Source organism: Mesoplodon densirostris, chromosome 16 (assembly GCF_025265405.1).
Source record: "Mesoplodon densirostris isolate mMesDen1 chromosome 16, mMesDen1 primary haplotype, whole genome shotgun sequence".
Classification (NCBI taxonomy): domain Eukaryota; kingdom Metazoa; phylum Chordata; class Mammalia; order Artiodactyla; family Ziphiidae; genus Mesoplodon; species Mesoplodon densirostris.
In genome coordinates, this window is record NC_082676.1 from 19,313,074 (window position 1) to 19,340,964 (window position 27,891).

General features: G+C 47.2%; 2 protein-coding genes and 1 long non-coding RNA gene across 4 annotated transcripts in view; 1 reads left to right on the plus strand and 2 right to left on the minus strand.

The window, feature by feature from the left end:
- The window catches only part of PLCG1 (phospholipase C gamma 1), a 34,854-nt gene extending 32,780 nt beyond the window's left edge, over positions 1-2,074 (minus strand). For both annotated transcript variants that reach the window (XM_060078656.1, XM_060078655.1), the window contains exon 1: positions 1,818-2,074. In XM_060078656.1, the coding sequence (XP_059934639.1) occupies positions 1,818-2,034 (217 nt within the window). In that variant the 5' untranslated portion in view covers positions 2,035-2,074. The remainder of the gene's footprint in view (positions 1-1,817) is intronic.
- A 293-nt stretch (positions 2,075-2,367) lies between these two features.
- Positions 2,368-27,486, plus strand: LOC132476604 (uncharacterized). The gene is made up of 4 exons (XR_009530156.1): positions 2,368-2,571; positions 3,794-3,946; positions 5,891-6,006; positions 26,535-27,486. It is a non-coding gene; the product is annotated as an uncharacterized LOC132476604 (long non-coding RNA).
- The window catches only part of TOP1 (DNA topoisomerase I), an 84,481-nt gene continuing 68,723 nt past the window's right edge, over positions 12,134-27,891 (minus strand). Inside the window, exons 14-21 of the mRNA XM_060078657.1 lie at positions 22,186-22,329; positions 21,060-21,245; positions 19,900-19,968; positions 19,243-19,357; positions 18,249-18,376; positions 14,816-14,910; positions 14,444-14,593; positions 12,134-13,418 (exon numbers count right to left, since the gene is read on the minus strand). Coding sequence (XP_059934640.1) covers positions 13,316-13,418; positions 14,444-14,593; positions 14,816-14,910; positions 18,249-18,376; positions 19,243-19,357; positions 19,900-19,968; positions 21,060-21,245; positions 22,186-22,329 — 990 coding nt within the window. The 3' untranslated portion in view covers positions 12,134-13,315. The remainder of the gene's footprint in view (positions 13,419-14,443; positions 14,594-14,815; positions 14,911-18,248; positions 18,377-19,242; positions 19,358-19,899; positions 19,969-21,059; positions 21,246-22,185; positions 22,330-27,891) is intronic.

Consider the following 27,891-nt stretch of genomic DNA (forward strand, 5'->3'; position numbering starts at 1 on the left):
ATTAAACATTTACAATGTGTCGGGCACTGTGCTAGCTGTTTTAATCTTCTCATTTAACCCCCAGAGCAACAAAATATAGTGGATGTACTATTACTCCCACTTCGCAGATGAGGAAACTAAAGCTCAGAGAAGTAGCTAGCTGCAGGGGCTACACAACTAATATACACGGGCTTCAAATCCAACCTTGCCTTCAACCACTGTGCTGCACTTACTGCCTGCTGGGCACGTGCACGGTTTGAAACGCAGCCTGTTACCCAGGAGAAGTCTCTCTGGGAACCTCCAGCCCGTGCTACCGATTCAGGAGAGCACACAGCACCACAGAAACATGGAAGGGGCTGCGCCTGGAGTCTAAGGCCTGGGTGATGTTTCCAGGGCCATCCCAGCTCTCTGCAGTGTCTGTCCTTCCTCCCCTTTGGAATCCAGTGTCTCAAATAACTAAAATTTTCTCCCAATGGCTGACAGGGCCGATGGGGGCCCCGAGGAAGGCCGCTGCCGTGTGGAAGTTCGGCGGCTGTGTCCGATCTGGAGTTTGTAGTTGAGGAGGGCTCCCTCACCATAAGACCTTCCTTCCTCCCAATCTTCTCAGCCATTTACAGGCAGGTACACCACAGCCAAGGAGGTCTGTGGGACCTTCCCTTGGGGGTGTCACTTCCTGAACCCCCTTCCTACACATGGACCTAATTCTGAACCTGGCTCTAACATCAGTCTCTGGGGGTCCTTACAGGAAGCAACCCACAGCCTGGGGTTGCAGACACATCACCCCTCACACTTGGAGGCGGAGGAACGGAGAGCAGGGCTGGGGGCCCATCCGGCCACAGCACAAGCACGTGCTCAGTGGAATAACACTCTGAAGGATTTGGGGTTTTTCAAAATCCCCCACCTCCCTCCTTCGCAAAAGCAGCCAAGGTCAGGCTTGGGAAGGCAAAGAGGCAGGAAATCAAGAGTAGCCACTCCTGGCTCCCTCCAGCTACGGGACACAGGCCATAGGACACAAAGGGCTAGACCCCAATCTGGCTGCGTGCTCTTGAACAGTACCTGACACAAGGCAGTGAGGCTGGCCTTCTGGGAGCCAGGCTCTTGAGAATGTGCATCCAAGGACAAGGGGAGCCTGGCCCCTCTCCGTGCCCCAGCTTTGGGTGTCTGCCCACGCACACAGACCTCCAAAATTCAGCTTCAGGACAAAAGCAGCGGCGGGAAAAAGCAGCCACTGCCTCCCCTCAGGCTTTTCCAAAGCGAACAGGACCACCTTCCTCCCTCTCCCCGTGACGGAGATGCGTAGGCCCGGTTCCGCTCCAAAACCAGCCCTCCGGTAACAACTGCCTAAGTTCTACTCAGGGAACCCAAAGGTTCCGTTCCAAGTATGAGCCCAGCCGGGAGGCCCAGAGTTTCGCGGAGGCTGCTCTTTTTGGAGAAAGGGCGCGCATCTGGTGTGGCCCCGGTTCTGGGGCTGGCGGGGGGCACGCTGCCTCGGAGCCCGTCGCCTCGGCCGACACCGCTCCCGGTCTGTGGGGGACCAGACGCCGGCCTCGCTGGTCTCCAACCCGCTAGGATTTTTAGGCCTCTGGGCAAAGAGCCTGGAACACTCCCCCCCGGCTGGGGGAGGGGGTGTCCTGTCAGGTGACTGAGGACCCGGATGCCCCCCGCCCCCGGTGACCACCCGGGCCGAGGCGGGGGCGGGGCCCACAGGGTGTCGGGGGAAAGCCCGAAAGTTTGCCCAAGTCTCTCTCCAGCGGCGGCCCGGGGCGCGCGGGAGCCGGGCGCAGACCCCCGCCGCCCCTGCGCGCGCGCGGCAGGCCCCGGGGGGGGGGCGCACTTACTGGCCCCCTCGATCTTGTCGGCGCCACGGCTCCACGTGATCTGCCGCGTCTCCAGCTTGACCTGGAAGGTCTTCCGCTCGGGCCGCTGCGACTTCTTGGAGTAGAACAAAGTCATGACGGTGCCCACCTCGAGGCTGCGGCAGAGGTGCAGCACCTCGGCGTCCGAGGGCGCGCCGGGCCCGCAGCCGTTGGCGCAGGGGGACGCGGCGCCTGCCATGGCTCCGGCGCTGGGGGCGGCACAGGCTGCCGCGGCGCAGGCCCGCCAGGAGCGAGCTGGCGGCGGCGGCGGCGGCGGAGGCGGCGGGCGAGCAGACCCCGGTGGCGGCTCCTGCGGGCGGAGACGGGGCGGGGCCTGAGCGGGGGGCGGGGCGGCACTGCAGGCCCCGCCTCGGCCCGCGCGCCTGGAACAAAGGCGCCCGCGCGCCCGTGGGGAGGACCCCCGCCCGCCGCCCGCCGCCCGCCGCCCGCCGCCCGCCGCCCGCCGCCCGCCGCCCGCCGCCCGCCTCCGCGCCTGCGCCCCGCGACCCCCGGACAGGCCCCGGCTAGGGGCGCGCGCGCCGCCCGCGGTCGACCTGTCAGTCCCTCCGTCCCGCAGAGCTACCTCACGCGGCCCCGGACACAGCCTGGCGGCCACGGCCGGCCCCGTCAGTCGCACACGCCGGCTGCCCAGCCCACTGTCCCGCACAGGCCCGGCCGCAGCAGTTCCCTCAAGCCCGCTTCCGGAGCGCCGCCCGCGCAGCGACCGGGAGGAGAGGTGAGGGTGCGGAGCGCCCCCCGGGCCCGCCAGCCAAACCCAGTACCTGGGCGGGCTGCCCGGCGGAGGGAACCAGGCCAGGCCGCTTCGCCTCACACCCGCGGTGGCGGTGGCGGCGGCGGCGGAGGCGGGTCCTCCGCGCTCCCTCTCTGGGGAGGGGCGGGGGCGGGGCCTCCTGCGGATTGGTCGGCAGGCTCTGATGGACAGCCGGCCTGTCCCGTCTTTCCCCTCTGGTCGCCCAGGGCCGGCCCGCGGGCAGCTCCTAAGATTGTTGGACCCACGTTTGTCCCGGCCCAGGGACCAGTGTGGCCTTGAGGTGTCCCGTTATTCGGAGTAGTCCCCCAGGCCTGAGCATCCACTGCAAGCCCTCCAGTGGTCTTCTCCTCTGTCCCTTGCCTGGACCAGTGTCCTCCTCACCGCACGCCGCGTCTCCACGCGGCAGGACGCGGGCTCAGGCCCTACCTCACTGCGCCCCTCCTACAGATGCTCTCCGGAGCTTTGGTTTTCCCGGCCCGACTCCCCTTGTTTTCCTTCTCCCTCTCTGGCCGCTGCCTTTCGACCTCCAGAAGCTTCTCTTCCTCTGCGGTGGGTCCTGAGTCAGTTCCCAAGGCGACCTGACCCTTCCCATGGCGTCACCCCCCGTCACCCCTCCCCCGCCAAACCCAGGCACCCTAGTGCCAAAGCTGTATCTCCCCCGCATCCAACTACCTGCTTCACGTCCCCACGTAACACAGACATCTCACCTTCCTCTTCAAATTGCTTCTCCCACAGGCTTCACATTCTCAGAACGTGGCATTAAACTCCTCTAAGATGCTTGGGCCAAAACCATTGGAGATACCCTTGATTCCTCTCTCTGCCTGAACTCCACAGCAATCCATCAAGTCCAGTTCACTCTACCTTGGGATATCTCCGCTCCACCCACGAGCCCAAGGCCCATCTTCTCTCAAACAGACTCTTTAGCCTCCTTGGTCTTGCCTGCATCTATTCTCTATTCTCTAGTCTTTAAAATGAAATTAAATCATGATTCCCCACCTCCAGCCTCAAACCATTCATAACTTCCCATGGCACACAAAATCCACTTTCCCTACCTGGCCCAGCAGGTCTTACGTGGTCTGGCCCCTTTCTCACCCATTTCATCTCTCACCACCTCCCCTTCACCCCATTCTCTAGCCACAAGGCCTTTTGTTGGTTATTTGAATAATTCCCACTCTTTGTCTTCCAGCAGCCACTCCCTAGACTCACCCCTGCAATCTAGCTGCCCCTGTCACAGAACACCGCCCAAACTAAAGACACCTGCGGTCACAGTGGAGCCTGTCTGACGGATGTTGAGCCAGGCAGAGCCAGACAGAGCAGGACAACGTACTACACGTCAGAGGTAAGAGGCTCAGCACAGCACCCAGCTGATGCTAGAGAAAGATCCAGGCTTCCAGGAATGTGTGAGTACATGTAAGTGTGTGCTTGGGCTTTCCACACATCTGGGTGGTGACTAGTGTCTGGGGCTACCTCTGACTTTGTCTTGCTATAGTGGTAGCATGTGTGTGTGTGTGTGTGTGTTTTGATCCCCTCAAGTGCAACCCCCAAGGAGCTGAGAATTCAGCCTGCAGTTGAGGTGTTTGTGCTAGTAGGCTTCAGCCACCCAAGGGGAGGTGGAGTGGCTGAGATGGACTGCCACCTAGTGACAGGCCTTTAAAGTAGGAGGGAGGGAATGAAAGTTGACCCAATGCCCGGCCCAGCATTACAAGGTTTACAACATGTTGTCACACCTGATCCTCATAATTACTCTAATCAGGGATGATTGTTCCCAATTTACTGATGAGAAACTGAGATTCAGAGAAGTTCTACAGCTTGCCCCAAGGCCACATAACTAACAAGTGGGGATTTGAACCCAAATCTGTCTGACGCCATACATTTTCTGCCTCACAGGAAAGCCACTGGCTTCAGTAGGTGCTGGTGGTCAGTGGACAGTGGACACGGACGCTAGCTGGCTAATCAGCAAGGGTGAGGGGAGGCCCTGGGCGTGGCTGGCTCTGGGAGTGGCTGGCCCCGGGCACAGGAAACCTGAGTGCAGAACTTGAGTGCTCACAGCCTGTGGCTTTGGCTTGCTGGGGCTTGAAGTGGTGCTTGCCCCTGTCTGCTGTGCTAGGTGTCGGAACCATGAGTCAGGAGAACAAGAGAAACTCAGCACCAGCGCCCCGGGAATTCACAGACATTAGACAAACACTTTGTTATGTAGGGACAATTACCATGGAGGCTATGGAGAAAAAGAACAGAGGGCTATGAGCTAAAACATTAGGGAGACTTACTTGAGATCTAGTAGGCAAGGAAGACATCAGCAGAGGCCTAAAGGATGTGAGGAGATGGCTGGGTGAATTATTAGAGGTGGGTTGGAGGAAAGTACTTTCCAGGCAGAGGTAACAGCATATACAAAGGCCCTGAGACCAGAAAGAGCTTAGTAAGTTTAGGAATAGAAAGAAGGCTAGAGTTTACTAAATGAGAGGGAACACGGGAGGTGATGAGGCCAGGAAGACAGGTTGGGGCTGACTGGGCCCCTCCCTGCTTATCTGATCTAATCCGTTTTTCCAGGAGGCCTCCTAAGTGCTGCAGCCCTCATTTACTTCTTGGGCCAACTTGGGCAGCCTGTGTGGGTGGTGATGCTTTTTAAAAATCTCCATTTTTCCATTTTCTGAGAGCTTCCCGACATGTAGGCCATGCTTCCTTGCTTTTGCTTTTACTTTTGCCTCTGGGTCCGGGCCTCCGGGGGCTCCAGAAATCCCTGCCAACAGGATCTCAAGTTTTCAGTCTGCTGCCAGGATCTTAATCAGGAAACAGGGCCCCATTTTTTCCTGGGACTTCTGAGCCAGCATCCCAGGCCTCAGGTGCCTCCCTCCACCAAAGTAGATTCAGGAAAAGCAGGGTGCACAGAGGGTGTGACTGGTATGGGCTTCCCCCAGCTCAGCATATATATGGGTACGTGGGTGTTACTGGCAGTGCCTGCAGCTGCACTGGCTGGGAGGGAGCAGCCCAGCACCCACGCAAGGCCCACACAGATGACATCACCAAAGCTAGCCCGGCTTGGGCCTATTTCTGTCAACACTCATGCTTCAGCATGCTCTGGCTACGCCAGTACCTGTGCCTGGAGTTTGGGGGGGAGTCCCAGCCGAGTTGCCCCTTTGGCCTTGTGGGCCTGACCCCACAGGTCTTTATTTAGCAAACACTTAGAACAGTACTTGGCATGTAGTATAACTGCTTTACCCCCATTGGCTCATTTACTCTTTATTACAGCACTGAGATAAGTTCTCTCATTATCCCCATTTCACAGAAAAAAAATTGAGGCATGGAGAGATTAAGAGGCATGCTCGTGGACACATAGCTAAGAGGTGGCAGAGATGGGATTCAAACCCATCCAGAGTCCGTGCTATGTTGCCTTCCATGTAGGTATGAACATTTTATTGTGTTTTCTTACCCCTTCCTTAATACCCATACCTGATGTGTTTTCTATTTTCAGTTATTTGGTTAAATACTGTTACAGGCTCGGTTCTTTGGGAAACAGGCTTTGTGACAGAGGTTAGTGTGCAGAACATGTTTTAGGGAGTGCCCTTGGGATCAACACTGTGGAAGGGAGGGAAGGAAACAGGAGGGGACGCAGGGAGAAGTTAAGCTGTGATTCAGGCCTGGTGACAGCCTCAGCCAGCCCCCCCAGGGAGCTCTGTTGCAGCACCTCAATAAGCCATTGAACGTGGGCTGTCTTCGGAAGAGCACAGCCTCGGCCAGACAGCTGTCTGCAGCCACGGTGGTCTTAGGGAGCTGACAGGTTTCCCGGAAACAAATGCTTCCTTGAAGGGGAATCTGAGTGGCACATCACGGTGCCCATCACAAATGTCTCCTTTCTAGTCTTTTAAGTACTCGAAACATTTCTTAAAAGGCAAAAATCTTGTACTGTAGAAATGGGATATGCTGTTATCCAAAGGAGGAATGTAATTTGGTTCATATGGGTTAATGTGGCGGCTGTGATTGAGAATCGAATGTTGGCTGAGCTACCTGGTAGCCAAAGCAAAAACTCTTTCTATTCTGGTAATTGATTCCTTGGGGGAGAAAAATTTTCCTGGGTTTAAATTATAAAAGAAGTTTCTCAAGTGGACACTTACTTGATTGAAATAGTGGAGAATGTTCTCAGCAGGTTAACAGCAAATGCCGACACAGTTTTCATTGTTCCTAGTAATGACCTCGAGTGAATATAGAAGGTGTAAAAATATAGCTTAGTGAAGCCCGTTCCACAGTTGAAGGTAGGCAGATTTATAGACTTGCAGCATCAAATCTGATCCACACATGAAACTTTATCCCTTTTCTTTAAACTTTTTAAAATTTTTACTCAGTAGTTTATTATGTTAGATGTCTGACCAACCCTTCTCAAGCGTTTGAGTCAGCAGCCTGCCCGTAAGCATACAGCTGGTACTTAATAAGCATTTACCTTAGTGCACTTTGAACTCCATCCCACAATCTGCGGTCTTGTCTTTTGAGCTCTCGTCCCCAGTATCCATCCATTGGCTCTACCTTAGTCATTGGGCCTCACACTTTTTCTGTCTTATTCTCCTGCTCACCTGGGAGGTACCCTCAGCTGCTCCAGAGCCCGTGTTTTCTGTCCCTCAGGGGGAGACCAGGCCGGGACTCTGCTCTCTCTGCAGACCCTGCTTCCCCTTTGCTGCTGGGCTCCTTTAATGGGACCCAGATGTTGAGGCAGGAGAGCTGGACTCCAGATGTCCCTTCTTCAGGGAGGTGGCAGGGATACTGTAATTGCTTGGCTGCAGGCAGAGAAGGGGAGTGCCCTTGCTAGCCGCTGGCACAGGCCAGGCCGGACCTGCTGTTTTTCCACCTTTTCTTCCCTTCTTCCACCAAACACTCCTGATGCCTCCTCTATAGCATTGAGATAGCAGAATGAATCAGACCGAGTTCCCACCCCAGTAGTGGAGAGAGTAATGACAATTTAGTGTGATAAGGGCCCCTGGAGCACCGGGAAGGGACAGCTGACCTTACTAGACCTGTTGGTGGCTGTGGGGACAGAGCAAAGTGAGGGGTATGCCTGAAGGTATGGCAGCTCCAAATATAAGACAGTCAATCACCTGTTTTCACAATAAGGTCATTCCAGATGTTTTGTGGCTGTTTTTGCAACTAAAATGTATTGATAAATACTTTTAGAGATGCATGATTCAGATGTCCACATGTAAGTTTATTTAGTTACATATTTTAGTTATTTATCTTTTAAATTTATTTATTTTATTTATTTCATTTTTGGCTGTGTTGGGTCTTCATTGCTGCGCGTGGGTTTTCTGTAGTTGTGGCGAGTGGGGGCTAGTCTTCATTGCATTGTGCAGGCTTCTCATTGCGGTGGCTTCTCTTGTGGAGCACGGGCTCTAGGCGCACGGGCTTCAGTAGTTGTGGCGCATGGGCTTAGCTGCTTCACGGCATGTGGGATCCTCCCGGACCAGGGCTCGAACCTGTATCCCCTGCATTGGCAGGCAGATTCTTAACCACTGAGCCACCACGGAAGTTCCTCTTTACATGAATCTTTGACTTCTATATAGTTGTCGCCATTAAAGCCACCTTTTTTTTTTTTTTTTTTTTTTTTTTTTTTTTTTTTTTGCTGTACGCGGGCCTCTCACTGCTGTGGCCTCTCCCGTTGCGGAGCACAGGCTCCGGACACACAGGCTCCGCGGCCATGGCTCGCGGGCCCAGCCGCTCCGCGGCATGTGGGATCTTCCCGGACCAGGGCACGAACCCGTGTCCCCTGCATCGGCAGGCGGACTCTCAACCACTGCGCCACCAGGGAAGCCCTAAAGCACTTTTTGAGTCATCTAGTATAATTTCTGAAAGCACGTCATCTTCTTTCTCAGTCGAGAAAGAGCACTTTTGAAAAATCAGCTCTATTAAGGAATAACTTACACAAACTAAAATGTACCCATTTTAAGTGTAAAGTTTGGTGAGCTTTGACAAACGTATACCCTCATGTGACCTCCACCCAGTTAAGTCATAGAACATTTCCATCACCCCAAAGTGTTTGGGTGTCCTTTTACAGTCAATCTCCCCTGCCCCCAGCCGGCAATCACTGTCAACTTTCTGTCACTACAGATTAGTTATATGAGTTCTAAAATTTCATGTGAATGGAATCATAGAGTATGTACCCTTGGGTCTATGTTCAGCATAATGTTTTTGAGATTCATCTGTGTTGTTGCAGAGAAAATACTTTTTGAATCAGTATGTGATACTATCACTAGAAATTTTAACCTAAGCATAATTACCTTTTTGTATAACATTAAAACAGGTTTCTTTTCATTTCTCCCATAGATATATATTAATGATCTACATAATCACCACTTAAACTGTATTGCTTTAAAAATGTTACAGAAAATTTCAAATGTATATAAATGGAGACAGGATAGCATAGTGAAATGGAGACAGGATAGCATCAGCCAGCTTTAATTATGAACTGGTGGCCACTCTTGTTGTGTGCCAGACTCTACCCACTAACCCCTTCCATATAATTTTGACACAAATCTTAGCTCTATAATGTTATCTATAAATGTTTCAGTGTTTTTCTAAAAGACTCTTTAAAAACATACATACATAACTGCAGTACCATTTTCAAACCTGAAAAAATCAACACCGTTTTGCTATTTAAAGTGATCTTGAAGAGGCCTGTTTACATGTAATACTTGGGATTGTGAGAAATAATTACCGAGTCTGTGGTAAATTTCTTTGCCTCCTTGTTTACTGGTTTTGTCAAGGGACTACTTATAATCATCCAAAACTAGCTTGACTGAGGTCATTTCAGGATAATGTGTTTTCTCCAAAAAGTGCTTTTTGGTTCGAAACAGTTGAGAGAATAACGCAATATATGAGGGATTTTGTAAGGACTGAAATATAAGTAAACTCTTTTCTCAGAAGAAAAAAAAAATTTTTTTTAAGTTTTCTGTGGAGGAAATACCTATATTTGGTGTATGTGGTATTTAGGAGGTGATATCAGAGTTGGTGATTTACTGGTTGTGGAAGTGAGAGAAAGATGTAAAGGATGACGCCTGCCCTAGGTTCCAGCTGGGGGACAGAGTGGCTGGTGGTGCCTTTCCCTGAGATGTGAAACCAAGCGCAGTGGGCTTGGAGTGGTAGGTACTGAGCTCGGTTCTACAGACTTGAGATTGAACACGGACATCCCCACTGAGACGTAGTTGGCAGTGCAGTATGTGTCTGGAGCTCAGGAAGGGGGTCTAGGCTGGAGGTACAGATGTGGAGGTCATCATGTTCAAGTGTGAATGAAATCAGCTAGGCTGAGAAGAGAACCACAGCAGTTAAGGACCTGATACAGGAGGAAACAGAAGCAACAGCCTGAGAGGGAGGGGTAAAATCAGGAGAGGATGGCACCATGGAAACCCGGGAGAAGAGCTTTAAGGGAGTGGTCACCCGTTGTATGATTCCATTTATGTGAGATGTCCAGGAAACACAGATCTATAAAGTAGATTAGTGGAGGCTGGAGGTGGGAATGGGGATTAACTGTACATGGGCATGAGGGATCTTACTGGGGGGAAGAAGTTCTAAAACTGATTTATGGTGATGGCTACACCACTCAGGTTACTAAAAATCATTGTACAGTTGGAATGGGTGGACTTACGATATGTAAGGTATCAATAGTAATTAAAAAAAAGTGGTCAAGTGTCCAGTGCCACAGTAAGTTTAAATAAGATGCAGAAGCCGAGCCCATGTAGTGGTTTGGTCGCTCATTCATGGGTGATTGTGGTCCGAGTGGAGGGGGAACTGGAGGCAAGATGGGGCAGAAGCTAGTTGCAGTGGGTGGGGGAGTGACCGGGTGGTGGAGATGACTCATTCCAGGGGCTTGTGAAACAGAGAGAGGGAGGGGGTGGTGGCTGGAAGGGGTTGGGAGTTGTGGTTTCTTTTCTCGTTTTTTTTTTTTTTTTTTTTAATGTGGGAGAGCCCTGAGGTAGACTCGACAGGGAGAGCGGACGGGCTGACGAGACGTGGCGTGGCGTGTGAGGGCGGAGGCAAGCAAGCACCCAGATATCTGGCTGGGGTAGCGTGTGGAAGCGGCCCCCCTTTGCCCACAGCGGGACTCCAGCATCATGGAGGAGCCTGACAGGAGGGAGTGGGTCAGACCCTGCACATCTGGCCTCTGCTCCCAGACGAGGCTGGAAGTGGGAGGAGGGAACCTACCTGCCAGATGAATAGGAAGGGGTGGGTCTCCTGACTCCGTGTTCAAGCATCCTTTGGGGCCCTTCATACCTGGCCCTCACCTACCTGTCTAGACTCTTCCCTTATCGCAGTGGCCAGGTCAGCTTTCCATTCTCTGGCTTGCTCTCCCAGCCTTGTTGCCACCACTCAGGATGTCCTTCACAACCATTCTTGACCAGTATCTAGTTGCCCTGCACCTGCCCTCAGCAGAAGGTAGGTCCTTGCCAGGAAAGGTGGGCACAAGTTTGTGCTCATCAGTAAAATCTGCCTGTAAGGCCGCCTGTCCCCGGTTTCGAGTTGTGGTCCAAGGTTTGTCCTCTGGTTGTGGCAGGTCCTGCTGAAGTGTATTGATAAGGCACTGGACGAGCCTCTCTTGTTACTATTCCTTACATTCAGTGGTCTAGCTACCCCAGAACCATAGAATTCAAAAATGCCTGGCTGCAATCTCTTGCTCCTAAGCAATGGTGGCTACATAACCTCCTTTATTTCCTGGGGTGAATGCTGCCCTCACTGGCCAGTGACATACAGGCTGCCAAGGACCCCTCAGGATTCTCTGCAGTGGGCCCAGCCCCAGGAAGTTCAGAAACCGTCAGGGAGATGGCTCTCCTCCCAGAGTATACCTGTGCCTGCTGGCTAGCTAAGGGACCCGTTCTGACCACTTTAGCCTTCCTGCCCCCCTGCTCCATTTGACCAGGAGACCTCACCTTTCAACCTAATTCCAGACTTAGCTGTAACCTAGGATGAATGGAAAAACAATTATTGTAGGGACCCTGGCCAGCTCAGGTACTAGAGCACAGAGAAGGGGTCACAGACCACTCAGTCAACAAAAGAAGTCTGCATTCCATCTGGGAGAGAGCTTCTGGGACCCAGTGTTCTGACTGGCTTCGTACCCTTCATTCCTGCCATCCTAACAGTAACCTTAGCCACATAAGCAAACCCAAGGAAGCTCCTACTGCTTCTTGCCAGCACACATGGAAAGTGTTCCAAAATCTGCCTCCTGAATACACTTGCTCCATCTTGCTCAATAAACCTACCCTATGCTCCAAATATAGTTCTTGCACCCCACCTGTTCTTGTAGATTTTCTGTACTCGCCCTCACTTCCTGGGCCTGCCTTTTTCTAAGGATGTGGACTCTGGCTCCCTCCTCTTTGACCCACACCCACGGCAGCAGGACAGATGCAGCCCCTTCCAGGCCTGGCCCAGCCCCAGCTCCTGGGGAGGAAGGCACCACCGGAGCAGGCAGACCACATCCCACTCCAAGTCCCAGCCCCAGAGCTCCACTCTGGCCTGGGGCCCTGGGTAACAAAGAGGCAGACACCAAGTTTCCGTTAAGTTGTAGGAATTTATTTTAAATAACCTACAGTTGATTAAAAGGGAATTCATGATAAAAATAGAAGATACTTGAGGAAAGATGTGGGAAATGGACTCTGCACACACGCTAAACTAACAATGCCTCTAAAACTAATGATTATAGCAAAAAATGTCTTCACATTAAAATTCTGCTTTTTATGTGTTTTTTTTTCCATTTTTTACACAATTACAAAAGAAAAAATAAAAGCCCTAAAATCTTGATTATTTTTCCTTTTTTGGACCAAATACTCATTTTCCTCTAAATTTTTTACCTGTGGAACTTTTTATACAATAAAATCTTTCAAGTGAAAGACTGGGGTTTAAAATGAAAACGATGGGTATCTGGAAGGGCACAGAGAATGTTCAGAACAAAGGATGATGGGAAAATGGTTTCAGTCACTGATTATTTCATTATCCTTAGACTCGCTCAGCCCCTCTCATCCCTCCCCAGCCCCAATCTACACGATCTTTAAGATCAAGAAAAAGGTTTAAATATTTTAAAATAATTAAAAAGAAATAAAAATTCACATTTAAAAAGGAACACTCAAGTCAGGAAATATTTTCCCATCATGCTTTTCTGTGAACAGGTGTCTGAACCAAAACACTGCCGATGTCACGACTGCTTCAAGTTTAATGAAAACTGATTCCCATGACAATAGATAGTGACAACTCTAACAGGTGCGCTGGGTTTTTGTTCTACTTAATTTTAAATTCCTGAAATGGGGGAGAGGGGAGTTTAGGAACTCATTTCTATTAAAATATAGAAGTTATTGCAAAACCCTAACTGTAAAAACGCACCAATATAATCGGACTTCATATACAGTAGCTAAGAGAATCCAAATGTTTCAGTGAAACAGTGAATTTGCCTGGCAACTCTGACAAATTCCCATCCACTTGACCCCTTGAAAATAAAAACAAAATTCAAAACAAATCATACAGCTAGAATTTTGATATCTGAAATATTTTTAAATAAGTTGTCCATAGGACAACTGGCTCAGCTCTCCCTTATAATATTTCCAGGTTTATCTTTTCTCAAAGATGTTGCTTTGTTAAGACTTGCTGCCTCTTTCCCTCAGGTGCGAGGGCAGTCGAGGCTCACAGTTTATCCATCTGCCCCAAACCACACTGTTCCTTTTCACAGAACCCTGCCCATCAAGACTGGCTAGAACTCGTAGTCCTCGTCAGCCATGTCGATGGCCCAGGCAAACTTCTCCCGCTGGGTTTTGTTGTAAATTTTCTCAATTGGGACCCCCCACTTCTTGCACCTGCAGACAAGGGAGAAAGAACGGGGATTAGTGTGCCTCAGGGAACAATGGGCCAGACCCAAGGCTGAGGCTTGGATGTGCCTTCTCCTTCACATCCGTCTGGTGAGAATGAGAGTTAATAAGGTACCAGACATGTTTTCTTAGAGCTTCATGTGCTCAACTCATTTAATCTTGACAAAGACTTCTAAAGTAGATGCTATTATAGATGTACAAATGAAAAAGGTACAGATGAAAAACTAAGGCAGAGAAGTTAGGTAATTTGCTTTCATTCTCATGCAGCTAGTTAGCATGGAGCTGAAAAGTGAACCCAAGCCATCTGGCTCCAGAGTCCATGCTCTTAACCACTGCAGTCTATTGCCTGTCAAGCTAACCAAACCTCCAGCACCAAACAGGGCAAAAAGAGTAGAAAGGGTACAAGAGCTCGCTGGAACCCCTGGCCCAAGGGCCACAGGAGATGACTGCTCCTCCTAGGCCCAGAAACTAATAACTCAAGTTAACTAATAAGCATCTTCCAAAAAAGCCATTTATTTTGGATGTTGGGGCTGGGGTGGGGGAGTGGTCCAGGGAAACAAGCAAACAGTAGTGCAAACTCTTTGCATAGGTTTCTCAGATCTGTATTCTCATTTTTTTTCCCTCCTTGTCCATACCTTACTTCCTTCACTTGTAAAAAAAAAAATTTTTTTTTTATTGAAAAGTTAAAGTGTAGGTAGATGGGTGGGCTCTTTTGTATTTTTCCTTCAATAAGGACTAAGAGTCTCCATTCTTGTCCTAAAGTTCCATTAGGGGTAGGGACCATACCTGCATTAACAGACATAAACACACTCCAAGATGGTGTAACAGTGTTGACCATTTAGGACCGTCCAGGATGTTCCAGTGCATTTGTAGTGGGCACAGCAGAAGACAGAAGTTTCCCAGAGGACTCTAAGTGTGCAGCGTAGGAACTGCATGTGAAAGCTGACAATGCTCTTGGAACCCCCATCACCCTTCTCAAGCCAGCAGGTGGAGTTCAAGGGTGCAGTGCTTACCAAGCCACAGAGATCCTTGGGTCCAGATAATTGAGTTTGGAGGTTCCCAAAGCAATTTGTTTATTCTCCTCTCGGTCTGTGGCTTGTACTTCAAGCTTCATCAACTGCTCCTCCAGTCTCTGCACAGCCTTCTTCTTTGACTCTACCACCCTGGAAGAAAGGAAGTCATCAAGAGCCAGGCCTGGCCTCTGGACAAGAGCACTGCAACCCCATGGTGCCATCCAGGGGCAGTAAAAGCAGAAAAGCCCCAGGTACAGAGATTTCTATAAGACATCACTCAGAAACCCTAGAAAGGCTAGGGCCTCTGGCTGATGCTCCGCCCCTTTTTCTCTCACAACCAACCCCCAGCTTTGTATCACACCAGGCACGTACTTCTTGGTTTTTGCATCCTTAAGGACCTTGGCATCAGCCTTAGCACTTTTCAGGTCTCTCCGGGCATCTGCTAGCTGTTCCTTCTTGGCATCAATCTGGGTGGGGAAGAACAGTAAGATTTAGGAATAAAGTAAGCCCAGAGAACACAAAGGAGGGCTCCTCAAGAGAAGATGAAACCTAGAAGTTGTCTACACCAGGCAGGCTGTCTTGGTGGTGTGCCAGGTCAAAACAACTAGGGGTGGCTTCATGAAGGCACAGAGTAGATGTGCAGCGGGTGCTGAATTCAAATGCTGCTTGGCCATTTACGTTCTTCAGTCACCCTTGAAGAAATGAGGGTTTTATAGGCAGTGACCCAGGGCCCCCATTAATCCAGAAGCTCAGGGAAAAGAACCCACTGGGACTGGGAATGTGGGTGCTAATCTTTCAGTCAGAGAACACTTTGGTTTTAGATACTGGGAGAGGAGGGCTACAGGTGAGAGCTGTTTATCAAATGGCTCTTGTGCCAGGCTGTCGCTTCCATTCTAAAAATACTACTGCAGGAGATACTCTTTATGAAGCTGAGATTGGGTCCTTGCATCTTCTGAGCGCAGCTCATTCCTCAGATTCTACCAGCACTCTGGGAAGGAGCTGCCAACTTCTCAAGAAAGAAGGATGCACTGAAGAGAATATCCTAGGGACCAGAAAATGGCAATTAAAAGGTACCCAGGGGGCTTCCCTGGTGGCGCAGTGGTTGAGAGTCCGCCTGCCGATGCAGGGGACACGGGTTCGTGCCCCGGTCCGGGAAGATCCCACATGCCGTGGAGCGGCTGGGCCCATGAGCCATGGCCACTGAGCCTGCGTGTCCGGAGCCTGTGCTCCACAACGGGAGAGGCCACAACAGTGAGAGGCCCACATACCGCAAAAAAAATAAATAAATAAATTAAAAAAAAAAAAAAAAAAAAAAGGGTACCCAGGAAGCCAAACAGCTCAGCTTAGTCTGTTCCAAGCCAATACACGGCACAGCCTGGCTTTGGCATTCTGTTTTTAAAAGGAGAGAAAACTGAGATGGGAAGGAAATTAAAATGGTCGTCACCCAAAGCAGATTTGAAAACTTTTTAGCTGTGGAGCTCTTTTTCCAAATGAAATCTCATGGAGACCCAGTCTTTAAAGGAAGAGACAAAGGCAGTTCCAGTCTTTCTTGCTTCAAAGAACCAGTTCTAAGTTCTTCTTTTTTTTTGCGGTACACATGCATCTCACTGTTGTGGCCTCTCCCGTTGTGGAGCACAGGCTCCGGACGCGCAGGCTCAGCGGCCATGGCTCACTGACCCAGCGGCCTGTGGGATCTTCCTGGACCGGGGCACGAACCCGTGTCCCCTGCATCGGCAGGCAGACTCTCAACCACTGCGCCACCAGGGAAGCCTTAAGTTCTTCTTACTTAAGCAACACTGTGGAGTTAGAGCCCCAAAGCAGTGAGCTCACGCTGCTGGGAGCAGGAGAGCCCCTGACCTGTTACTACCTTGCTAACCTGTAAGGTCAAGGGAACCTCTGCTGAGTAAATACATGCCTGACTCATACACACTGAGCTGTTGCTCTCAGCCTGGAATTGTCTGTTAGATTTACATGCACAGCCTAAGACTGGAAACAGAGGTCACCATTGTGAGAGAATCATTAAATGTGTTTTACTATGAATGGCTTACTTCCAACATCTATGTTGTCCAAAGTCAAGCTGAAGGAACTGACACAAAAGCATCACAGACACCACTAGCCAGATTCTTAGGCCAGAAATGCAACAAACCACAATCTTTTAACCATTTCTGTGAATGCTAAATTGGCAGGCTATGTCGAATTCTCTCAAAGCATCAAAGACTCCATTGATTCACTTGGCAAACAGGGGCATGTGTTTGCTTTGTGGGCACACAGGAGATGGTTCCTGTGCTTAGAGGGCTCGTCTGGCAGGCAGCCTGGGTGCCCAAACAGTGGTTCCAGAGTGAGACCAACAAAAGGCCTCCTCATGCTCCAGGGAGGGGTCTCCTGAATTAGGTAAATACCACCTGAATAGTCATGCTTTTACTTCTGGCTTGGAATGATAGCATGAGGAGAGTAAACGGCACCAGATGACTGCCATTAACAGAGCTGCTAAGATGGGCAGTCTGTACAGGTTCTTTGCCTGCCAGTCACATGATCCAAGGATTTGAGATGTCTATGGACACACATTTATTTACTGTGGATGTGTGCATCCCTTCAGGAAAGCCAGATGGCATCTGTAGCATGAACTGCAGGTTGTGTGTGTCTTCTGACCCATATGTTCTACACCTGGGTATCTATCTGGAAGAAATTTCAACAGAAGGAAAAGAAAACACCCTGGGCCTGAGAACATGTATGCAGCCTCACTCTACAGCAGTAGTTTTTAAACTCCAGTTGTCCAAGTACAGTATTCTGTGGACGCAGATGGAAAAGAATCAATCTGTAGTTTAATTAACCTCTAGTTGAAACTCATCATTTCTTGTTCAGTTATGAGTGTGGGCAATTAAACACAGTAATATCAGTAGTATCTATGACTTTATCACCCATAGCTAGTTCATTTATTTTCATATTGCTGCAGAAATCAAAGTATCATTTATATTCATGACTACCTTGACATTTACAGTAATTATCAGACCCACCTAAGATCTAACTTAATAAATTAATAAGGAAGGACATTATTACTGTATCAGACTTTTTGGTAAACATATTTCAAGATAATTGGTTTACTTTGTAACCCATGTGTCTGCTTTGTAGTGAAATATCTACAAATTCTCATTGTGGATTAATGCATTAGAATGGATTAGTTATGTAGCCATTGGTAACACAGAAATGCACATAATCAAATGTTAAGTGCCTTGCCACTTAAAAGCTCAGTACCAGGCAGAGCTGGAGGAAGGAGAGAGGCACATGGAAGAGGAACAGCATCTAGTTGTTTGCACATCACCCTCTCCCTCTAGGGCAGCAGCTCTGGCACACAGCCTGTATTCAACAGATGTTTGATGATGAGCTATATAAAAATATGATTCATACAGAATGTGTAGAAATAAAAATAGTTGTGCTAGGATTAGGGGGAAATTAAATATTGTTTCATCATCTTCAATTTAAAACAATCTAATTTGGAAATAGTTGTATTTCTGGGCTGTGGAAAGGAATTGTGAAGACTATATATCCATTATCCTCATGTATAAGGACAATAATTAGCAGTATTTCAAAGAGGGTACATCAAATTTACCTTCTCAACACAGAATAAAGACTTGCTGGACAACGAGTACCTGATATTCAGTATCTTGATCAGCAATAGCTACTACCAAATTTCCATTTATTTAGCATGAGCCTTTCTGATATCCCAGCCTAGAAGGGTGGAGTATAAATGCCCATAGCAGACATGCTTCTCTTCATTTTGCTACCCCACCATCCACATCCAAAATACCTTAGATTGCAAGTTCATCATGGACTTCTCAAAAGTTTTTGGTGGTGCCCTCTGATGGTTACAAAGAATTGCAACGGCTCGGTTGGCACGGTTATAAGATAGTATCTTTGCTGGGATGTTCTCATCAGCTGTAAAGAAAGAAACATGGTAATAAGAGTCCATCTGTATAAGAAGAGAGAACACACAATGTCCCTTCCCCAGTGCTTTATCCTCACATAAAGGTTTTACTGGTCCTCATCTCACTCAGATGATCAATTCAGGCTCCCCCAAGGCACAAGGTCAAAATCTGAGAGTCAAGAGAATCATCTGCTAGTTATCTATTTATTTGGCTGTGTCGGGTCTTAGTTGCAGCATGCAGGATCTTCATTGTGACATGCAGGATCTTTTGTGGCAGCACGTGGGCTTAGTAGTTGCAGCATGTGGGCTCTCTAGTTGTGGTGCGTGGGCTCTAGAGCACGCGGGCTTAGTTGCCCTGCAGTATGTGGGATCTTAGTTCCCCGACCAGGGATCGAACCCACATGCCCTGCATTGGAAGGTGGATTCTTAACCACTGGACCACCAGCGAAGTCCCGAATACTACCTACTCTTAGAGGGAAGAAAAGAAACCTCAGGGAAAGGATTTGCTCCTATGCTGTTTTAGTAACCATGACAACCTTACTCTCTCCAATTTAACAGAATATCATAGCACTTTATCTTCATTCTATGAGCTTTTAAATAACATAGATATAAAACACAAAATGCAGGCATTTTTAGAGCAGACAGAAAGCCCCTGTCAGCATTTCATAAAACTATTCTAGAAGCTAGAGTAGGAATAGGGGAAACAGCACTCATCTGTTTATACATCTAAGCCTTAGCCTCTATTAGAGGGTATGGAGGGAAAAAGTTTCCAGTCACAATGTTGAGGAAAAGTAGAACAGATCTAGGACTTAGCTGAGTAAGGATAGTGGTCATCATCGGTAAGGCCACGGGCCCTATCTGGTCAGGCAGTACTTACGAGCTGTGAGTTCCTTTAGCTGCTGCTGTAGCGTGATGGAGGCATTGTATGTACGGAACACCTTCGCCGTCAAGCCCTCCATGAGATCCTGAAGATGTTTATTTAGAATACCGGTCTGGAGGAGACAAAGCAACGAAGAGGATGTTGGGATTTAGGTAAAAGCCATACATACCACCCTGGCCCTTCTGGCAAGCTCCAGGACATTTATGCCAGTGCAATTACACCTTGCCAAGTTTACTGTCCTGCCAGTGGGAAGCTAGGAAATGGGAGAATAATTCCAGAATACAGAGTTGCATGTACCTCCCAAAGAAGCACACTTCAATCTTAAGCAGGCCAATAAAGCAACTGTATCCTTCCCTATTAAGATCTTCCCCAATAAGATTTCAGGGACAGGTCTTGGGTCTCTAGCACAGGTGGCTGAGCATCCAGCCAAGGGAAGGCTCTGCAGGAGCCAGAGGATAACAGGCAGGGTTCATCCACCCCATCCCAGGGCTTCGGCCATGGATTTGCTGTGTGCCTGAGGAAGGGAGGGTATACAGGGTGCCCCAGGACAGGCCGAGGGGAGAGCCCCAGTCACTCCCAGGCAAACCTCTCCTTTAGGAGCTTGGGAGGCTCTGGCTGGACCCCTCTTCAACCCAGTGCAGTTTGCCCACTCACATTTAGTCTATCAAAAAGATCATCCTCAGGCTGTTTGTTCTCCATAAATAGTTGTAAGTTCTTAAAAACCTAAAAGAAATAAGCAGAGCCTAATTATTATTATTTTTCAAACCTCTACTTTGGAAATAACTGCAACTTAAAACTTGCAAACAAACAAACCAACCCCACAGAGCACAAAGAAACACCCATATCCTTTACCCAGATTCACCTACCATTAATATTTTACCTCATTTCCTATTTGTGCAGTGCACACGTACACTCATTTCCTTTCCACATTTATGTGTGTATATATACAAAATTATTCGTTCGGAACCATTTCTGGGTACTTACATAATTATGGCCCTTTACCCTTGAATACTTCAGTGTGTTTCCTAAGAATAGAGATATTCCCTTATATATACACAGTACGTCTCAGCTTTATAAATTTACACTGACACATTTTTATCTAATCTATTGTCCATGTTCCAATTTTGTCAGTTGACCCAATGATGTTCTTTACCTCCCCAGTATGGAATCCAACCTAAACTCAAATATTACATTTAACTGTCAGATCTCTTTAGCTTTGTTTAATCTGAAACATTTCCACAGCCAGCAAAACCTAATTACTGATGAAACATCAGACTGCTGAAGGGCTGGACTACTGGGGTACTGCACTCTGTAAGGTCTCCAGTTCAAGCCCAGTACTTCTGGGGGACCATGGTGCTGCAGCACCCTCTTCAGCTATGGGCTCAGAGATCCGGGGACTCAAAGGCTACGTTTTTGCTGAATGAGGAGTTGGGGGAAAGTTGAGCAATGTTACGAAAATGACAAATTTGCAACATGACCAGGGAATACTGAAGTGTGGTTAGATCATTAAAACAGTGTGATGGGATAAACCTAATGTGCAGTTCGTTGTGAGGGCCAACTCTCTATAGCATTCTCTGTTGAATGCTGCCACAGGAGATGGCCCCTCATTCCCAGTAAAGTAGCATGGGGTGAGGGGCGCGGGGCAGGGACTAAAAGGAGGTACACAGGACACCAAACAATACCTCTCCACTCTCTTTCAAGCCATTTCTTCTAGTGTTCAGCAAAGCACAGAGCACAGAAAAAGCACTCAACAAATGCTTGTTGAATGAATGAATGAAAAAACAGGCCAGGGAGCTCAGGCCACATTAACTTACTCGTTTCTCAACGGGGACTTTGTTATAGTATCTGATTGAGTCCTTTCCCAGGAAGTCAAACTCTACCACGTATTCCTGACCATCCAACTCTGGGTGCAGATTGATGTGCTCCACACGAAGTGAGCAGCAACCCACAGTGTCCGCTGTTTCTCCTTCCTCCTTCTCATTGCCTGCTCGCAGAGCAAGCTGCCCAGGGATGAGAGAAGGAAAAAAAAAAAAAGATAAGCATGAATGAAGAAACGTCAACATCATAGGCTCTGTAGGAAACCAAAATCAGAAGCCTCCCCTTTCTCTTCGGGGACAGAGCATCAGTTTGCAAGGCCTGGGAATTCCGGATCTGCATTGTTGCTTCTTCCCTTATAAAATGAAGTGCGGATCGTCAAGGGATATTAAACTTTCCCAGAAATCTAAGCTTCTGTTTACTCTTGTCCTTTCAAATGGGGATAGAGGAAAGAACATATTTAAAACTCTCGGCAATCAGACTCAAAAAGCTAGTCTCGTAATTTTGCTTAATTTTTAAGACAATGAAGAACTTGTGTTAAAATAAATATACTCAGTGCAAAACCGGGGGAAAACATGAAATCTTTTTCTTCCAAAAGAGTGCTGAGAAACTGATCTTCAAAGCACTGACTTCTAAACTGTAGTTGTGATACATTGGCAGATTATTTAACCAATTTTAAGGATTATAACCATCCTTTTTAAAAACAAGAAAGAGTAAAAAACATCAGAATTCACTGCTCATAGAAAGGCTAAGCATTATTTTATGCAACATTTGTTTCAGTTACACACAAACATATTTATGTGTTGGGTTGTGATATAAAATAAAATTTTGGGGGGTGGTGCACTGTCAGAAAGAGTGAAAATGTCAGTATTTCTGGCACATTCAGATTCATGAAGATCCTCCTATTAGGCAGACTGTATCTAGACAGCATCAGACACTGAACACCTCTCTCTCCACTTCTACCTTCCTTACTGGACCAGAGATCAGGTGAGCAGGGCCACAGACGTCTGGGCTATCACTGCCTCTCCAGCAGTACTTATAGCACAGGGCCTGGAGGAGTAAATGCTTCCCACATCTTCGTTAAGATGAACATGGTAGACGACTGTGACGGGAAGATGCTCTCACCTTGTCGATGAAGTACAGAGCTACAGCCCTCTGCCGGACTTTCATCTCTTTGGACTTCCAGTCTTCCCGGTACTGGTTCCGGATCTTGTCCACACACTTCTTCAGCCGCCGAGCAGTCTCATATTTCTGCCAGTCTTTCTCACCCTGCAAAAGACCCAGCGCCAAAGGTGGATTGCTTAGGGACGGTGGAGTAAAGACAGACACTGAATATCCAAGTTCAGAGCTCTGAACCAAAGAGAAGGAACTTGAGCTTCAGTTAAGCAAGGCATATACCTGATGAGAACTCACGCTGTCCCATTTCCCTGACAAGCAGAACTGGCTCTTGTCTGATTGCTAAGAAAGCCTCTGGCTTTCATTTTATGAAACGTTTATGTTCTTAAGAAAAGCCCACAGTGACATGTCCCCAAAATTAACTTCTGTCAACACAAAGGGTATAAACATCCCTATTCCCACATCAGCATCACAGCTTTGCTGCTGAATCTGTGACCCAACAACAGTTTTCTCTTAGGACTGAATTTCGTTAAATTCAAGACAATTCATTCACAACTTGATGGAACTGTCAAGGAAGCAGAACCAAAGATAACAACATGTAATTACTAAGGAACACAATGACTTCCAGGAACAGCTATAATTATTCACCATTTTCTAACTTCTGCATTTAAAAGTATTCTTAATGAGATTGAGGGAAACAGTGTTACTGGGAAGACATTTTTTTAACATTAGAGCTTTTAGTGGCAGGTTCAAAAATTGATTCTAAAGCCAATGAAACGTTTTAAAAAGGGTGTGGAAAGACAATCTAATCAACCGTGATGGAAGAAGATTTGTTACCTTGTTGAATGGAAAAAGATTCACAAGCAAGGACTGATAATAATGTCAAGTGAGAAAGGAAAGGAAGGAAAATAAAGAAAATCCAAGAAATCCAAAAGGGCCAGGGAATATTACAAGGCCTGAAACAGACTATATGACACGAACACAGGGACAGAATTTGAGAACTCAAGAATCTCAGCTCTTAGTTCCAGCAGCCCACAACCAAAGATAGTTGCAGTGATTTCTACCTATGACATAGACATGTGGTCTTTAAGGCATAAGAACTGTGGTCAAGGTACCTGGCCTTCTGAGCACGCAGGTGTGTGGGGCACATGGAGCAAGAAATGTCTTCTGGGGCTTCCCTGGTGGCACGGTGCTTAAGAACCCGCCTGTCAATGCAGGGGACGTGGGTTCAAGCCCTGGTCCAGGAAGATCCCACATGCCACGGAGCAACTAAGCCGGCGCGCCACAACTACTGAGCCTGTGCTCTAGAGCCCACGAGCCACAACTACTGAGCCTGCGCGCCACAACTACTGAGACTGTGCGCCTAGAGCCCATGCTCTGCAACAAGAGAAGCCACCGCAATGAGAAGCCTGTGCACCACAACGAAGAGCAGCCCCCACTCGCCGCAACTAGAGAAAGCCCACGCACAGCAAAGAAGACCCAAGGAAGAGAGAGAGAGAGGGAGAGAAAGAAAGGGAGAAAGGGAAGGGAAGAAGAAAGAAAGAAAAGTCTTCTACTTCTAGTTCCTAACATTCAGAAATGAAAGCTACGCTGAGTCATCAGCAGTCTCCCACAACTGTGTGTGGACTATTTGTATATGCTTGTTTGGCTACAAAACAAGAGGCTCAGTAACTACCTGTTGTTGTGGGTGGGTGGTTTAGTAGTTGAGTGATACAGGAGAAATATCCAAGTTCTATATACTGTCAATGGGAAGCTGAAAACTTCTCTCTGGTTTTTCTAAGTACATTCTGACATTTAAGAGGGCAAATAGGACTTCCCTGGTGGCGCAGTGGTTAAGAATCCGCCTGCCAATGCAGGGGACACGGGGTGATCTCTGGTCTGGGAAGATGCCACATGCTGCAGAGCAACTAAGTCCGTGCGCCACAACTGCTGAAGCCCGCACGCCCTAGAGCCCACGCTCCACAAGAAGAGAAGCCACTGAAATGAGAAGCCCGCGCACCGCAACGAAGAGTAGCCCCTGCTCACCGCAACTAGAGAAAAGCCCGTGGGCAGCAACAAAGACCCAACGCAGCCAAAAAAAAAAAAAAAAGGCAATTACACATCTTAAAAAAAGGAAAAAAAGAGGGCAAATAAGAAAAAGGTGTGGTAGAAACTTTCCTCATGTAAGTAATAAATCTCAAGTCAGTAATGAATCTCCCTGACAATCATTCTTATATCCACATACACAAAAGACGGGACACGAAAGGCTCATCTTCAACAGTACAGTCTCCAGCTCAGAAGTGGGCTCTCTCCCATCATTCTGATACACACAGGCCTACCAAAACCTGAGTCTGAGTCTTCGAAGTCCAGTAGGGTTACATTTGCTCATTCCTTAGTCATACCACTGAAACAAAGTTTAGAAAACCTAACAAGTAAGTCATTCACGGGATAACCACAAGACCAACTTTTCTTCACAGGTTGGCTAGGCTCCTGGCACAAGGATCCAGGATTCTCTCAAATAAGGACACAGAGATGGGGGTGATGGGAAGAGCCACCTTGTCTAGGTCTAAAAGGAAAGGGCTGGCCTCTAAGAAGTATGCATATCCCTGTGCCCTTCAGTTTCCCTAAACAGAATCCAGAGAGTGAACAGCAATCTGAACCCCACACATAACATTATTTAAACAAAAGACAATAAACTGGCCCTACGTGTTTATACTATGTTTAAAAATAAAATCCAACCAGCTTTCCATACATGCCGATTCTTAAATATGTTTGTCTTATTATTGATTTGTAGAGTTCTTTATAGATTCAAATCCTTTTCAGATAAAAGTATATTTCCTTCCAATACTTCCTATTCAACCTTTCACTCTGAGTAAATCTTCTAAAAAGATTTTACGTTATGCAGATTTAAGTATACAGTTAGATCAATTTTGACCATCCATAACCCATGTAACCTACACCCCATCAAGTTAGAGAATATTTTTGTCATTCCAGAAAGTTCCCTTATGACCCTTCCCAGTTGATCACCAACCAAGCAACCATTGACCTTTTAATCTGATTTCTATTATCATAGATTAGCCTTGACTAATCTAGAATATTATTTAAGTGGAATCATAAAGTTTAGATTCTCATGTGTGGCTGCTCAATGTGTTTTAAAGACTCATCCATGTTGTTGTATCTATCAGCAGTTCACTCCTTTTACCTTGCTGGTATATTCCATGACTATTTCTAATGTGTTTGACTATACTATACTATGTTTATTCTGATGATGGACCCCGGGATGTTTCCAGTTTTGGACTCGCATAAATATAGCATTATGAACATTGTTGTATAGGTCTTTTTGTGGACATATGTTTTCATTTTATTTGCAGAATTACCTAGAACTGGAATTAGTATCTTATTGTGGTTTAAATCTGCATTCCACTGATAACTGGTGATGCTGAGTACTCTTTCTTGTGCTTTTTTTACTGGCCAATCCTCTACCTTCTAAAGCGTCTGTCTTTTGCTCTTTTTTATGGGGATGTTTTGTCTTTTTATTATTGAGGGATAGGAATTCTTTGTGTATTTGAGATACAAGTCTTTTGTCAGATAAACATGTTGCAAATGTTTTCTCCGAGTCTGTTACTTGTATATTTATTACCTTAGCAGTGTCCTCTGTTGAACATAAGTTTTTATTTTTAATAAAGTCCACTGTATCAACTGCTTATTGTTAGTGTTTATTTTGTGTCCTAAGAAATCTACTCTAAGGTAATGAAGATGTTCTACCATGATTATCATGTAGAAGCTTTAATGTTCTAGCTCTTACACTTAAAAATTTAGAACTGTATACTAAGAAGTCAGGTTCATAATGTAATTAAAAAAAAAATAAGCATGTCTTATTTTCTCCTTCTAAGAAAACTCACCAAAAATCAGAGCTTCCCAAAACTATAAAGTTTTACAAAGACATTTTCCTTCAATCCAGCCCTGTAATCCCCAGATGGTTACATTTAAAAGATTGTAGACACATACATCTTTGAAACCCCTAGGTCCTAAAGAGAGTAAAAACAGAAGTGGGTATTTGGCACTGAGAATATCTTAGTATGATTGAATGCAATGTGATAGCAACAGTGATACTGAAGGTTGCTGTACTTCATTTAAAATAAAAATGATAAATTTTGTTCATAAAGCTAAGACTGGTTTGAAGAGTCTTACTTTTACTAAGGCCTACTTCCCCAGGTTACAAGACCAGATAATGCTTGGCAGGGGTTGGACTTAGCAGTTGAGAACTTACTATAAGCAGTCCTTTTGCAACCTCTCGATCCATGGTTTATCTGGGATCAGAGAGTTTTGTTGAAAACACAGGTTCCAGAAAGCTGACCGTCATTTCCCTGCTATTTCAGATTCTACGGGCACCAGGTACAGAGTGGAAGAGGAAGGGAATGGAAACACTTGCAAGAAGATGTCTGTATAATGGGAATCCTGGGTGGAAAAGTGGAACAAACCAAGATGAGTATATAAAGATGTGAATGCGCTCAGAACAATCTTTTCAGTAGCTGGAGCCATGTGTTACTGTGGCTCTCAGAAGTCCTGATCCTTTCAATGACCTAGGAGACCAGAAGTAGTGTAACGCTGGCTATGACCACAAGCAGACCAATCCAAGTTTCTAGAAAGGGGGCAAGGACAGGGTACATCAAAGGGACACATTTCAGCTGTGCTCTTTTTTACCCTTGACTAACCAAATTTTTTAAATTGTCAAAAATCTGTAAGTCACATCATGCTTGAGTTAAATTTTTTGAAGGAGCAGAGATGGAGTAGAAAGGTGTAACAGTATTACATGCGAGAAGTGAATGAGCAAAATATAGATACAAGAGCAAGCAAAGACTCTCAGGAGAAATCCCCGGAGGCTGAGCAGAAAGGTGTACAGCAGAGCCCCATGATGGTGGCAGCCTCCCATAAACTGGACCTAAAGTCCCCCATGAAGTAAAACCACCAGTTACCACCCTTCACCCTCTATGACAAAAACTTACTCTTCACAGACCTTTGCATCAGATCAGTCAATGAATTCATGCTTTAATCATCACTGTACTCCAAACATGTAGCAATGAAAGTGCTCCATGCAAGAAGGGGCAACCTGAAGCCAGGGGCTGTGTTAGCGTGGGCTGAGCTGGGTTAGAAGACTTGCTCCAAGACAGGAGGAATGAGCAGAGAAGTGGAGAGCAAAGAGGAGGAAAAGGAAATGATACACAGACAAAAACTACTTCCCATTCAAAAGGGTTTACAAACAAATTCCAAAATATATGAGGAAAATGGGTTAGAAGAACTGCCAACAAAATAATTAGTACATGAATTCACTTCAGGTAACATTTTTTTTTTTTTTTTTTTTTTTTTGCGGTACGCGGGCCTCTCCCGTTGCGAAGCACAGGCTCCGGACGCGCAGGCTCAGCGGCCATGGCTCACGGGCCCAGTCGCTCCGTGGCATGCAGGATCCTCCTGGACCGGGGCACAAACCCGTGTCCCCCGCATCGGCAGGCGGACTCCCAACCACTGCACCACCAGGGAAGCCCAGGTAACATTTTGAAGAACAAAGACTTTCAAGAGAAAAAATATATATAACATCTACTAAAAAGGACAAAAGAATGATAAAATAAGCATGTCTTAAATGAAATGAAATGAAATCAGGTAAATATGAAATAAAAATAATTAGAAATCCTGAAAACAAAAATAATTGAAACAAATTATAGGTGGGATAAACTTTAG